The sequence below is a fragment of the Talpa europaea genome (genome assembly GCF_964194135.1).
Source record: "Talpa europaea genome assembly, chromosome: 4".
In the NCBI taxonomy this organism is placed as follows: domain Eukaryota; kingdom Metazoa; phylum Chordata; class Mammalia; order Eulipotyphla; family Talpidae; genus Talpa; species Talpa europaea.
The window spans coordinates 95,255,688-95,269,751 of NC_140070.1; the positions used below are offsets into that span (position 1 = coordinate 95,255,688).

At 39.7% G+C, this 14,064-nt stretch overlaps 1 protein-coding gene across 1 annotated transcript in view; it reads right to left on the bottom strand.

The window, feature by feature from the left end:
- Window positions 1–6,430, bottom strand: part of BTLA (B and T lymphocyte associated) — a gene marked incomplete at both ends in the record, with an annotated part of 29,921 nt that extends 23,491 nt beyond the window's left edge. The window contains 2 exons of the mRNA XM_084232663.1: window positions 5,384–5,474; window positions 6,371–6,430. Of these exons, the coding sequence (XP_084088789.1) occupies window positions 5,384–5,474; window positions 6,371–6,430 (151 nt within the window). The remainder of the gene's footprint in view (window positions 1–5,383; window positions 5,475–6,370) is intronic.
- Between the last annotated feature and the right edge of the window lie 7,634 nt (window positions 6,431–14,064).

The window sequence follows — 14,064 nt, forward strand, 5'->3', positions numbered from 1 at the left end:
ATTTTTCTTTTGACAGAGATAGGTTTCGCCTCCCTTCCTAAATGTGGAGACATTAGAAAGAGAAAGAGCATCTCACAAAATATAAAGTTCCTCTAGTAAAAATGGAACTGAAAACAACTTAATTCACATCCAGAATGCATATGTGTGAATCCATATTTAGTCCTTTTACTTAAAAACAAAGATCTTGAAATGAGAAAATTGAGTTTCAAAACCACCTTCTGCTACTATTTTCTCTTGAAAATCTCCTTATAATGTTTTGTGAAAACTTTGAATTTGTTTTAACATGGTATTTATTTGTTTTAACATGGTATTTAACATGGTATTTAAGCAATTTCTTCTAGGGCTAGATTTTCTCATAGTGTATGTGATATTACTATTTGGGGAAATTTCAAGATTATCTTCAATCAAGCTGTAACACTTTAACACTTCAAACCCTATGTCTCTTGGTTTTTAGCTTAGGATAATTATGAAATTGTTTTGTCTTGAAATAATCATTCAAGTATTTGTCATTGCTTTTACTAAGTTAGCAAAGCTTACAAAATACCTGTGTCAATTCCTCTCCTTGAGCTACTAAAGAACAGACCAGGAGAGAGTTTTAATGAAAATCAGGTCAGGTAGCATGTTGATCGTCTAACTCATATTTGGAGAATGTCCTGCACAATCACTGTAGGATTGTGATTCACATCATTGCCACTTGCCCACAGGACACTGCATCTCTCATTGTCAAAGTGCTACTGACCCAGGCTAGTTCCCCCTAAAGGAGAGAAATAGGGAAGTAAAATGTGTTTTGAAGTCTCATTTAGTTAGTTGCCATATTATACTGTTTCATTTGATCTTCACACTTTATGGGATAGTTACTACTATTATCTGTAAGTTGGAGACACCACATAGTAGAGGAGCTAAGACATTTGCTCAAGATCACCAGCAGCTAGTGGCACATACAGTCAGGCTAGGACTTGAACCCAGGCCTGGCTAAGTCCTAAACACAAATTTTTATCTGATAGGATAGTTGTAGAAATAACTGAGAACATACAGGGAAGAGTTCTTAGCACTATGATTGTCTCAGAAACAGCAATAAATACTTAGTTGGATAGTATTGAATGATTGTCCAAGATTCAAGACCTGTACGTGGCTGAGGCAAGATGGAAACCAGAAAGTCTGCCAATTGCCTCTGTTCCGAACATTCCCAGCTGCTACTGGCAGAGATGCACAGGTAAACAAATACAGTAGAGAGAGAAAAGGCAGGATATCCCATTAAAAAATGTTCTTTTGATAGCTAACTTTGGAAACAACCCAAATGCCCCAAAATAGATGACTGGATCAAGAAGATGTGGTACATATACACAATGGAATATTACTCACGGATGGAGCGGGAAGAGATCATGCTCAACAAAATAAGCCAGAAAGAAAAAGAAAAATACCGGATGGTCTCACTCATAGCAGGAATCTAGAAAACTAAATAAGGGACCAGGAAAAAGAATAACTATAAGAAAGCAAAAATCAAAATCAAAAAACAACTATGAACCAGAGACACACTATGGGGAGGGGGGAAGGAGAGATTGGGGTCAAAATAAGGGGATTGCAATTGTATGGGGAATATAAAAATAAAATTTTAAAACATATATTCAATTAAAAAAAAGAAATGATAGCTAAAGTTTCAAAAAAATAATAAGAGGGGGTGCAATTGTATGGGGAATATAACCAAAATGAAAATGCATACATTGTGCAAAAATGAAAATGATGTAAGAATTATATAAAATATCAAAAAAAGTTCTTTTGTATGAGAGATAAGATCTTAAATCATACTAACCAGCAGCTATATAATACTGAATTATTTGTAGTGACTTTTGTTAATGCCAAATGAGAGATGGGCTTTCCAATACTACGTTAAGGCACCCATCAAGATAATTAAATTTGGACTAACAAGAAAAATAGCATTACTAGGTAAACTTACACAGCATTTATGGTGCATTAGACACTGTTTTAAGTGCTTTGCAGAATTAATTCACTTAGTATTCACAGCAACTCTGTAAAGTGAATATCATTGTTGTTCCTGTGTCTTAGATGAGGAAACACTCTTAGAAAAGAGTGTGTGTAGGAAACATACAGAGAGGCTATAGTCATGGAAGCAGTGGCAGGAATGGGGCAGGGCAGGGATGGGGCAGCAATCCAGGCAGCTGGCTCTGGAGTTCCTGATCTTAACCACTCCACCACTGCCTCAGCAAGAAAAAAAGTGAAAGGTTGATTGCATTTTGGGACCTGATCACAAATGCTTGTGAACATTTTTCTTTCAGCCATTCTGAAATTAAGTCGGAAAGTCCCAGTGAAGCAAAATAAACAGCATTTGATTTCAGCATTGTAAAACAGAGGAAATTTTGATGGTGAGACAGAGGAAGCAACAATTAAAGAACTTCTCAGTACCAGGAAAGTCTGTTCAAGCCTGTGATCATCACAGGGGTTAATCTTTTCATTCATTAATCCAGGAAATCCTGTGCTACAGAATGCATTCCTAGACATTTACGTAAAAGATAGACCTATTTTGTGGCGGGCATCTTTGTGCATAACACACACAAGCATTTGACAGAAGGACAAGTACTCCCTCTAGCATACTGTGTGAATAATTCAACAGGAACAAATAAAGCCATAGAAATAAGTCTGATAAAGACCCTGAGCCACAACAGTAGAACTTCGAGGGCTGCTAGACAGCTGCATAGCACTTTCAGCCCCCCTGTTCCTGCTCTGACACAAAGATACGGGCAGTTCATGGCAGAGCAAGAGTGTGTGTAGAATGTGCAGTGCTGACTCCTAAGCCAAGCTGAACTATCTCACCAAAGAGAAAGAGGACATAGGTGAGACCTGAATGGAGACAAACTATTAGTGTCCTCTGCTATGAGAGCACGGTATTTTCAATCAGGGTGAACAGATCATCCAAACATTTCCTGCTGCCTTTACGCCAGCAGCACCCAGATATTAATCGCAGTGCTCGGGCCTGCTTGAAGGAGGAATCCTCAGTTAAACTTCAACTGAACAAGTGGTCCATTTCCTCTCAGCTGGAGCTTCTTGTCAGCCATGTGGCAGATGATTGACAAGTATCCCCACCTGCAGCCTCATCCTCGCCAGCAAGATCTGTCCCTCTGCCTGTAAAAGGAAGGTGCTAACACTTTTAGTACTTTCATTTTGTCCCTCCATAGGCCAGATGGCGAAGGACAGAATTCACTCTATTTTTTTTTGAGATACACAAAGCAAGCGAACATAATTTCATTAGAAAGAACGACCTTCACAGGAAGTTTGCAGAGAACATTATATATATTTTTAAATTTACTATCGATGCAGCCTTAGCTCCAGGAAGGGGCACACAGGTCTCATGTTGCTTTGAAGAGGAGAGGGAAAAAAATCTTTACAAATTATTTTTAAACACCTGGAGACTGTGTTAATGTAATGATTCCGTATTTAAGTTTGCCATAGGAAATATCCAAGAAATAAAGGTTAAAATGAGTGTTCTTTTAAGGAATAAAGTCATCAGTTCTGAGAGGACAAATTCTCTAAACTGTCCTTATCTCCACCATGTCTTTCTTTTAAAATGAGCCATGGTGCAGTTCATCAGTCGCAAGACAAGATCTTCAGCCGGCACTCTGCCCGAGGCTCTGTTTCCTTTTCCAAATAGTTCAGCTCATTCAATTTTGAGCTAAATGTATTGTACAGTGTATTTTTTTATTCACTCAATTTTAGCTTTAAATTCAGCTATTTTAAATGATGATGTAAAAAAATCACCTCCCTTTTACTATCCCATGAATCTTGTGGGGGTTGCTTGGTGAAAAGAAGATCAGCAAAAATGCCATTAACATTTAGCAAGCCGCGATTATGTATACTTCCCACGCCAGTCTCGGCACCCATGGCATTGCCTTTATAGTCTTTACAAGTATTGGCCATAACTTCGATAAAAAACTTAACCAGGGAGGGAGGGGGAAGAGCAAAGGTGGACGACAGTGGAGGACAGTGGGTGCATTGGCATACAAGGTGTCCTTTTGTGACAGCACTTGAAGGTGTGACCCTAAACCTCTAAATCACATATTGTAAACCAACGTCACCTCAATAAAAAGACAGAAAGAAAGAAAGAAAGAAACTTTACCAAGGACACATAGTAAGTGGCAAAGTGGTAGCACCAAAGAATGAACCCTAGTCTGACACACAAGATAATTTTTGTAAACATGTTGGGAGGTGGAATAGAAGTTGTTTTCTCTTCCAGTGTGATATAGCACTATAAAAGCTTTTACTTTATTGCACAAAGAATAATCTATTTGTCCCTCAAATAGATATAAAATTTATTTAATAATATTTGACTCCAGTTGTATGGAGTTAAATATTTCACTTTCCTGTATGGAAAGTGAAAAAAATTCAGGCAGCTATCTCAGCACCTCATCAGACTAATACCAAGTTCTTACAAACATACAAATGCTTAGGTGACTGAAAGGGATTTTTCTTTGCACCTGGTTGCATGCCATCCTGGCATCACAGAGAGCACAATTCTAGAAATGAAGATGACAGTCTGACTATATTTTCTGATTTAAAACCACAGCATGCAAACTGATAAGATATGTGTGTCTGGTGGGGGATAATAAGGCAGGATATTTGAAACCAAACCTGAGAAACCAGAAACTTGTAACTATTAATAGTTAGAATCTGTGGGTCTCTGTGCCAATGCAATGGGGCAAATGAACACACCAGAAGTAAGAAATTATCTTAGTTAGCCTCCATAAAATCTTGCAGGAGTGGGCAAACATCCTCTCTGCAGAAACTGAGCTGTTTTCTATTCAAATGATGCCACGGAGGACCCATTTTCTTGCAACACAATAAAAGTGATGATGGAATGCTGCAATCCTTTACTTGTCAACATTTTCTTAAGTCAGTTTTCTCAATGTGCACACTCCACTGAAGCAAGTGGTAGTATTTTATTTAGCAACATTATTCAAGAGTAACCAGAGTCAGGTATAACCCCATAATGTAACATTACCTACCCAAGCACTGATGCACTTCGCTAACGTTAACTTAGAAAGAACAGGCTATTTATTCACCATCAGTATGGCATCCAGAGCATTTCTGCTAGTAGTTGTGATAAATTTGTACTTAACTATTTATAACATTTGCCCAATTCTCTTTTCTTACAGTGAGAAAATGATTTGAAGAAAATCGGCCAAACTATGACTTGATTACCGTATTCTAATTCGGTTGCTGTTCTATAATGTCTCTAGTGAGCAAATCTAACTACATCGTTTCATTTACCATCATCCATTTGACACTATCTTACTAGGACTGACAAGGGAAAACATTGCCTCTAACACTTCCTGACAGATAAACAAGAAATAATATGAGTAAGGTGTCTTACCATCAGTACTCCAGATACCCAGGTATCGGTCTAGGAAGAGGACCCAAAACAATTTCCCAATTCCAAGCATGGCAGATGATAGCTTCACTTCCTGTGCATATCAGGACTGGGAAAACTCAGATATCAGTCTTCCCTTTTTCACCTGAGTTCTTTAGGGTTGGATCAGAAACATACCACAGCAACATCTGTGAAATAAATGAAGAGAAAGGACGTAAGAGAGGACAGTAGGAAGAGCCAGAATTGTTTTGTGAAACAAAATGAACAGAAAGACAACGTGATACACTGTTCTGTGGTTTTGCTTCTTGTCTAATTGACTGTTCACTTTCAAATGCTCTGATCTGCAAAGCAGCTCCTTGTTTGACTTCTCCTTCCGTTTACTACCCTTTGTGCCCCACACTGAAGCTTTTCTCATTCAAAATTTAGTGAAATGAACAATTAAACTGTAAAGAAATCTGTATTGTTGCCATTTTTAGGTTGAGATTTTAATCAAATCAAAATCAGGAAAATCATGGTAAAAAGTACCTATGGCAAGCATACATTTCCCCCCTTCTGATATCTTATGATTATGAAACTTCTTTTATGTAAAAGAATTTGGGTTTTTCTTCCCAACCATCAAATCATGTCAAGATGAAAACGTCTATTGTCATTAAACCAGTGGAGATTTACTTGAGGTTATGGAGCAAATGAGTGACAGGAAGCACTTCCTCAACAGACGTGGGAAGGGCAAATGTCTTTAATCTCTAGATAATTATCAATGGAACAAGATCATTGCTAATATTGGCTACATGTTCTCTTTAAATAATAGTTTCAAGCTACAAGATATCTTGAATATCTATTAAGGGAAACTTCCATTTCCAAATTCTTCATGCAGTTATTTTCTAATTTAAATAAAATAAAGGCAATTTAGGAAGCAGGAAATCTCAAAATCAGAAAGCTCGGGTCGACAAAAAACTGTTTTCTCTGGGCTAATTGTAATAATTAACTTACCTTCTGGTTATAGAAGCCAATCCATTTGAGATGCCAATGAAAAATCCAGATTTGTGACATCTGTGATCATCGACAGAAGTTTATTTTGTGAGTCCTTCTCTCAAAGGCTGGTGATATTTTTTCAAGGTCATACTTCAATGGTTTTAGGCACATAAGGTTAAAAATTAGTTACTGTAGGGCTTCCCTGGTGGCGCAGCGGTTGGGCGCTGGGTTGCGGGCCGCCCGCTGCTCCCCTCAGCAGTATGCTTTGGTCCTTCTGCCTGCTCTGCTCTCCGCTCTGACTCTGGTGAGTTCTCTCGCCCTCCCGCGCTTCTGACTGTGCCCAGTGCTTATATAAATAAATAAATTAATTAAAAAAAATAGTTACTGTATATTCATGGATTCAAATGGACATTGTGTGATGGCTGAAATCATAAGATGACTGAATAACTGTGCCTGATTTTGAAAAGCTCAGTCAACCAAAACTGTAATTTCCTCTTATCAGTCAAGTGTTGGAATTTAAATATTCATACAATTCAACTACTACAGGGTCACATAGAGCAATGATACATAACTTCTTAGCCCTTCAATTACTTATTAACATCCTGAGAAACATTTATACACCATTTATACAGCTTTATCCTCCTGTGTTCAAGGTGGGGTGCAAACTTCCTGTGGTGACTGAGACAGGCTCATGTTCCCTTTAAAATAGTTCCAGAGGTGGGCATCCCTGGTGGCCAAGGGGTTAAGCATCAGCACTACGAAGCTATCAGCAGCCACTGCAGCACGAGTTCAATCCCCTGCTAGGGAGATGACCCACATGGCGCAGCAGACCTCTCTTGTCTTGCTTGCAGCTCCCCTCAGCAGTGGATTTCAGTCAGTCTGCCTGTTCTGTTCCCCACTCTGTCTCTAGTGAAACCTCTCACTGACTGACTGATGGTCCTGTTTATGTCTTCAGTGCTGGAAGGAGTCAGCGTTGAAAAACCCAAATAATATATACATAAATTGCACAACATATTGGCTTGAAAGGAAAGTCCAGGTCCAAGGGAAGCATATTGTCCTCATCCTTTGAACAGGTTTTTAGCTGTCTGCTCAGCAGCCTTGTAGGATGTTCCCCTGCCCATTCCATGGGCATTTCTCCAAGTGATTCAGAAAAAATGTTCTCCAGTAACATATTTAAACAGCTCAGTAATATTCCTTCTTGTAACTATGGTACCATTTAGTCATTTTCTTATTATAGGACATTTATGTTTGTTGAATTTTTCACCTAAAGATAAACATTTTTGTTCTGTAACATTTTGGATGATTTCCCAAAAGTGAAATTACATTTGTGTTACCAACATTTTTAGCATTCTTGAGACTTACTGCTAAATGACTTACCAGAAAGACAAACATACATTCCTAGAGGCAAGTAATGAGTATCCAGACCTGGTAACTGCACCCTTACTATTAGGAGTATCTTACTGAGAACATTATACTTTAAAAAGTAAAACCTTCCAATTATTCTGGACTTTTATGCCAAATGGGGATGAACAGACTAGGGGGTCTTTTATTATCTGTGAATTTTTATTCATGCACAATTAACTCCTTACCAAAATATTGGAGTCTTAGTTTTCTTACTATTTTTCAACTTCAATGGTGTATATATTGAATATATTAAACTGTTGACACATTGTGTTATATTTTCTGCACATCATTTTTGCTTTTTAACACTTTAATGTAGTTTTTGAAGTTGCCTCTTAAAAATGTATGCCTATATGCCAATTTTGTTGCTTTTAAATTAGAAAAACCTTTTCCAATGACTTCTAATTAAGATTTCTAGGTGAACTGGTACAGCAAGTTTCTCAAATGTGTCCACATCATAAGCTCTGGAAATCAGGAACCCCATTACCTTATAAGGCAAGTCATTTGCACTTTCGATTAAATTAAGGATCTGTGTTTATCCAGGTGGGCCCCATGTAATTACAATAAACCTTAGAAGAGGGACATATAAAGAGTCAACATCAGAGGAGAGGGCAATGTGACAACAGAAACAGAGATGGAAGTGGCCACAAACCAAAAACATGCTAGCAGCCTCTAGAAACTGGAAGATACAAAAATTAAATTCTCCTAGAACCATCCGAAAGAACCAATCCTGCCAACTTCTTACTTTTAGCTTTATAAAACTCATCTTGGATTCCTGATCTGATCAAGAACTGTAAGAGAACAAATTTGTATTCTTAAGTCACTTGGTTTGCAGTAATTTTTTATGCTGGCAACAGAAAGTAGTGAGTGTTATTTTACTTTCCTTTCTCAGCAAATGTTAAAAGATCTAAGTCCAGGGTCTCCCTGGTGGCGCAGTGGATTGAGCACAGTGCTGTGAAGCTGTCCGCAGCCTCTGCAGCACCGGTTTGATTCCTGGCCAGCCAGGGAGTTTCCCACATGGCACAGCAGACCTCTCCTATCTTGCCCGCTGCTCCCCTCAGCAGTGTATTAGTCAGTCTGCCTATTCTGTTCCCCGCTCTGTCTCTGATGAATTCTCTCACCCTCCCGCCCTCTGGCTTGTACCCCAGTGCTTGTATAAATAAATAAATCTTGGAAAAAAAACAAAGATCTATGTCTAGTAGTCTTACTAATACAAAAAGAGACTTGTGTCATTATAAAGCTTTTAAGGAATTTCTTTTAGAAAATCTGTAAATGATTTTAAACCATAAGAAGCTATGCCATTCTTCAGCCAACTAAGTGTCCTGTGATGTTTACCTGGTAACTACCAAGGACACCAGGCAGTTCATCCCTAACTTTTCTCTGGAAGAATGACAGGTCAAAGGGCTATTTTAGGATTGTATTATGTGAATTCTGCACAATTTGTATGAGTTCAGCTCTATATATCAGAAAAGCCCAAAATAGTGATGTCTTTAATAAAACAGAAGACTGCTTCACATGCACATGAGGCTTAAGGACAAGTGGAATAGGGCTGATATTGTGGCTCCTCATTCATCAATGACCCTGCCTCCTTCCATCTTCTTGCTTCACTATCTTAGCTCTGATATTCACCCTCCAGGTCCATGGTCCAAGATGGATAGTCTCAACACCAATATCATCTGAATTATAGGCTTGAAGAGCTGGCTTCCATTGTCAGGCGAAGAACACTTAAGGGACTTGTTAAAAAAAAAAAGAGTTGAGATCAGAACCTTATCTTCTAAGTCTGCAATTTTATAGTCACCACTGTTGTAGTGACTGATTTTTTTAAAAGACCTTTTTTTTTTTTTTTAGCAGTTTTAGGGTTCACAGAAAAACTGAGTGGAAACTATAGAGTTCACCCTTCCCCCACACATGCAGTCCCTCTCGCCATCCACATCCTGCACCAGAGCAGTTCACTTGTTACCATAGATGAACCAATACTGAAAGATCTTTATCAAAATGGATTTTTGACAAATGAGATTAGATGAAAAGTTGATAATCTGGAAGGGGTAAGAATAACTGAGTGTCTGAGCTTGAGAGGCTGGAAAGAACTATGACTGGGGAGGAGAGAATTTTGTGTTTTATGAGCTTGAAATAAAGTTGACTATGAGGAACAGAGTAACTGAGAAACTGAATCAGAGGAGCTGGGGCAAGAAACAGAATTTTGTGAAACAGGTCCAGAGTTGACTCTGTGAATAAATGAGAATGCAAGGGAATGTGAAACAAGACAAGAAGGGAAACCAAGACAAACCCTTGAGACTGCTATTAGTGATTGTAGGGGTGAGGGAGGAGTATGGAGGAGAGGGAAGAGACGCTGTGCTATCCTGCTCATGCCAGTCTCCAAGCACCCAGGCTGCCCCACAGTAAAGATTAGATCAACCTAACCACCTCCCCCTGGACCAGTCCACAGATGGCACATCATGGAGCAGGGCTTTCCAATCTAACCCCGGTGAAAGACCAGGTTTTTCTTTCCAATTTGTTGCGATCAACACTTTTGTGAAGTCAGTAATGATTACCAAAAAAAAAAGAAGACCAAGGGCTTGGATGTCGTGACAATGTCAAATCGCTGTAAAATTTCTGCAAACTTACTTTCCTTTTCTGTATTTACCTTGCGGTCAATGAAAAATAAACACCAATACGTGTGCATAGGACAAAGAGGAACTGACACCAGGACAGGATATTATTCATGGCTCTGTAGTTAGTGCTTTACAAAAACATTGGCAAGTTTCTTCATTTCTCTGGGCCTACATTCTCTTGTTTGTAAGGTAAGGCAATTAAATTTGTGTGGTGCTTAAATGTTAGTTGACACAGAAAGCACCCAGCTAAAATTTCATTCTGCCCATTCCTTGTCTAAAGGAGAGCTGTTTGTTCCCCTGTGAATATTTTTCATGCTCTCTAGTATTTTGAGATGTATTGTGTTTTGAGATTGAAAAGAAAAGCAAATACAGGGAGCCAGATTTTCTGCAAAACCATTCTAGGCTAATTAAATTGTCTCTAATCATGATAGGTAAAAACCACAGGAAATCTAAAATAAAAAGAGTTCTGAACCACAGACACCAGCTTATGTAACAGGATCCACGACTCACTAGTTCAGGATTTTAGGCTACCAGCACATTGCATAGATCTGAGTGCACATTTCCACACTTCCCAGCCACTTTGTGATGGACAATGGCTTTTCTCATTCATCTATCATGTTGTTAATGCCAAATATGACAGGCACACAACTGATGCCCAACAATTGTTTCTAAAACAAATAAATGAAAATGACTGATTTCCTTCAAAATCTTTTCTTATCTGAATTTAATATTACAAGTTTTTTTTTCATTTTTTTCTAAAGATTTATTTATTTTTATACAAGAGCTGGGGTACAGGTCAGAGGCACGGGAGGGTGAGAGGATTCACCAGAGACAGAGCAGGGAGCAGAACAGGCAGACAACAGAAATACACTGCTGAGGGGAGCAGCAGACGAGGCAGGACAGCTCTGTCCTGCCATGTGGGAATCTCGCTGGCCGGCCGGGATCGAATCCTCACTGCAGAGGTTGTGGACAGCTTCACAGCGTGGCACTCAACCCGCTGTGCTGCCAGGGAGGCCTGTTTTTTTTGAAATTCAGTACCCCTCCAACACTAATTCTGTGAAGAAATTATTTACTGTCATTTACTTTAGGAACAGATCTGGGTTCAAATTTCAATTCTATTTTAATATGCATAGATTATTAGGCTTTGATACAATAACAAACTCCCAAATACTGTGGCTAAGAAAAGTTTAGTCTTTACTTTCAGTGTCTGTTTGAAGTTTAGGCAATCGTCTAGTCTGGGGTAATTAGTCCCTCAATGGTGACTTAACAATACAGGCTTCAGATATTCAACATTCTATCAACTATTTTTTTTGTATGATTGGTTCTCAAGGCTGCATATGATTTAGGAGTACAGGTTCACACCTCTTCAGTTGTATGTTAACCACATCTACCATCAAAGCACTCAATCCTCCATCATAGTCCATTCAGGCCCCTCCAGCCTTATTCCCCACCCCACACACTTTTCATCTGGTAGCATCAATTCTATAGTCAGATTTCTTGTTTTGGTCCTTTGTTTTTTTCTCTATGTTCCACACAGGAGTGAAATCATCCAGTATTTGTCTCTTTCCTTCTGACTTATTTTGGCTAGCATAACCCCCTGCAGTTCCATGCATGTTATCACAAATGGCATGATTTCATCTTTTTTTTTTCTTTTATAGCTGAGCAGTATTTCATTGTTCATATATTTATATATATCACATCTTCTTTATTCACTCATCTGTCATTGGGTACTTAAGACATTTCCATAATTTAGCTATTGTAAGTAGTGCTGCAATGAACATAAGAATGTATATTCCTCTTTGGGGTCCCCCTGGTGGCTCGAGGGGTTAAGATGCAACCTATGAAGCTATTCACAGCCACTGCAGCATGAGTTCGATTCCCGGCAAGCCAGGGAGCAGCCCACATGGTGCAGCAGGCCTCTCCTGACTCGCCCGCTGCTCCCCTCAGCAGTGTATTTCAGGCAATCCCTGTTCTGTACCCCGCTCTGCCTCTGGTGAGTTCTCTCACCCTCCACACCTCTGGCCCCAGTTCTTGTATGCATAATTAAATAAATCTTTTTTAAAAAAAGAATGTATATACCTCTTGGAACTACTATTTTTGTACTATGTGGGTAAATACCTTGGAGTGGAACAGCTGGATCATATGGTAGATCTATTTTTAATATTTTGAGAAGCCTCCACACCGTTTTCCACAGGGGCTGGCTGAATCTACATTGCCACCACAAATGGATGAGGTTTTTTTGTCTACATCCTCAACAACACTCGGTTTCTAGTGTTTTTCATATGGGCCATCCTTATAGGTGTGAGGTGTATCTTATTGTGGTTTTGACTTGCATTGAATAAGTGATGATAAGCATTTTTGCAAAGTTCCATCACCTTAGTGTAAGCGGAAGAGAAAAACTAAAGACTTATGCAAGATCTATTCACTGTTCATGTCTTATTGATAAGAACTATCACATGGCAGAAAGTGCAGGAAGTAAACTCGCCAGGTTCAGGAAGGAAAAACATCAAACTAAATGCTGGTGGACATAAAGCATTATCTCTGCCACACTCTCTAACCTATTATTCAGGCAGTTTAATTAATCCTTTCAGCTAGTAGCATGTCTAGCAATCAAAAAAGGTTCTGCTACAAATTACACCAAGATGCTGGAATGATGCATACATCTGTTTGTCTAAAGAAGAGTAGAGGAAAAAAAAAAAAGAAAAGTAGAATGGGACTTGTAAAGATCAAGCCAGAGGAGTGATTGAGGGCCCACCAACATGATCCCAGTAAGGAGAAGGCAGTGGCTGATGCCCATGCAACTGGCCCTAGTGAATCCCATGTTGGTACCAGTGAAGATGGGGCTCATGACAGGAACTGAGGCACAGCTATGGGAGCTCGGATTATTCTGTCTTTGCCTTGCCTTTTCAGTGCCCTTCACCCAGGGTACAAACAGGGAAGTTTGAGACAAGGAATCTCTCAACTATACATGCTGAGGGCCTCCCCGGTGGCACAGCGGTTGAGCGCTGGGTTGCGAAGCTGCCCGCAGCCTCTGCAGCGCCGGTTCGATTCCTGGCTGCTCCTGGCCACCGGAGGAGGGTCCCACATGGCGCACAGGCCTCTCCTGCCACCCGCTGCTCCCCTCAGCAGTGTACTTCGGTCCTTCTGCCTGCTCTGCTCCCCGCTCTGGCTCTGGTGAATTCTCTCACCCTCCCGCGCTTCTGACTGTACCCAGTGCTTGTATAAATAAATAAATAAATCTTTAAAAAAAAAGAGAACTCCTAAAACAACAACAAAAAGACAAATCAACAACTATACATGCTGAAACAGCAACAGATACTAGGCTTAGATTAGCAAAAAACCTGAGGTCTTCCTGAGTCTCTCCCTGACTCCACACGTTACTGCATTCCCCACTTCTTCTGCTTCTTTGACTTTCGCTTCTAAATAAATATGAGACTGCCCTTGTAATGGGGTTGCACCTTGAGTCATCCAAGGAGGATACTGGCAGCAGTACATTACTCAAACTTGCCCTCTCCTGCCTTAGAAGTGCTCGAGCACCAAGTTAAATCAGCAGCTGTGACTACAAGCTGGTGGCCAAGAAGACAAAGTTAACAGTGTAAGTAATGCGCATGATCAGGACTCAGGCCTGAAATTCCAAGGAAGAAGGGAGAAATGGGTGGGTTTGCGCCAGTGAGGCCTCCTTACCTTCAGCAGTCGCGG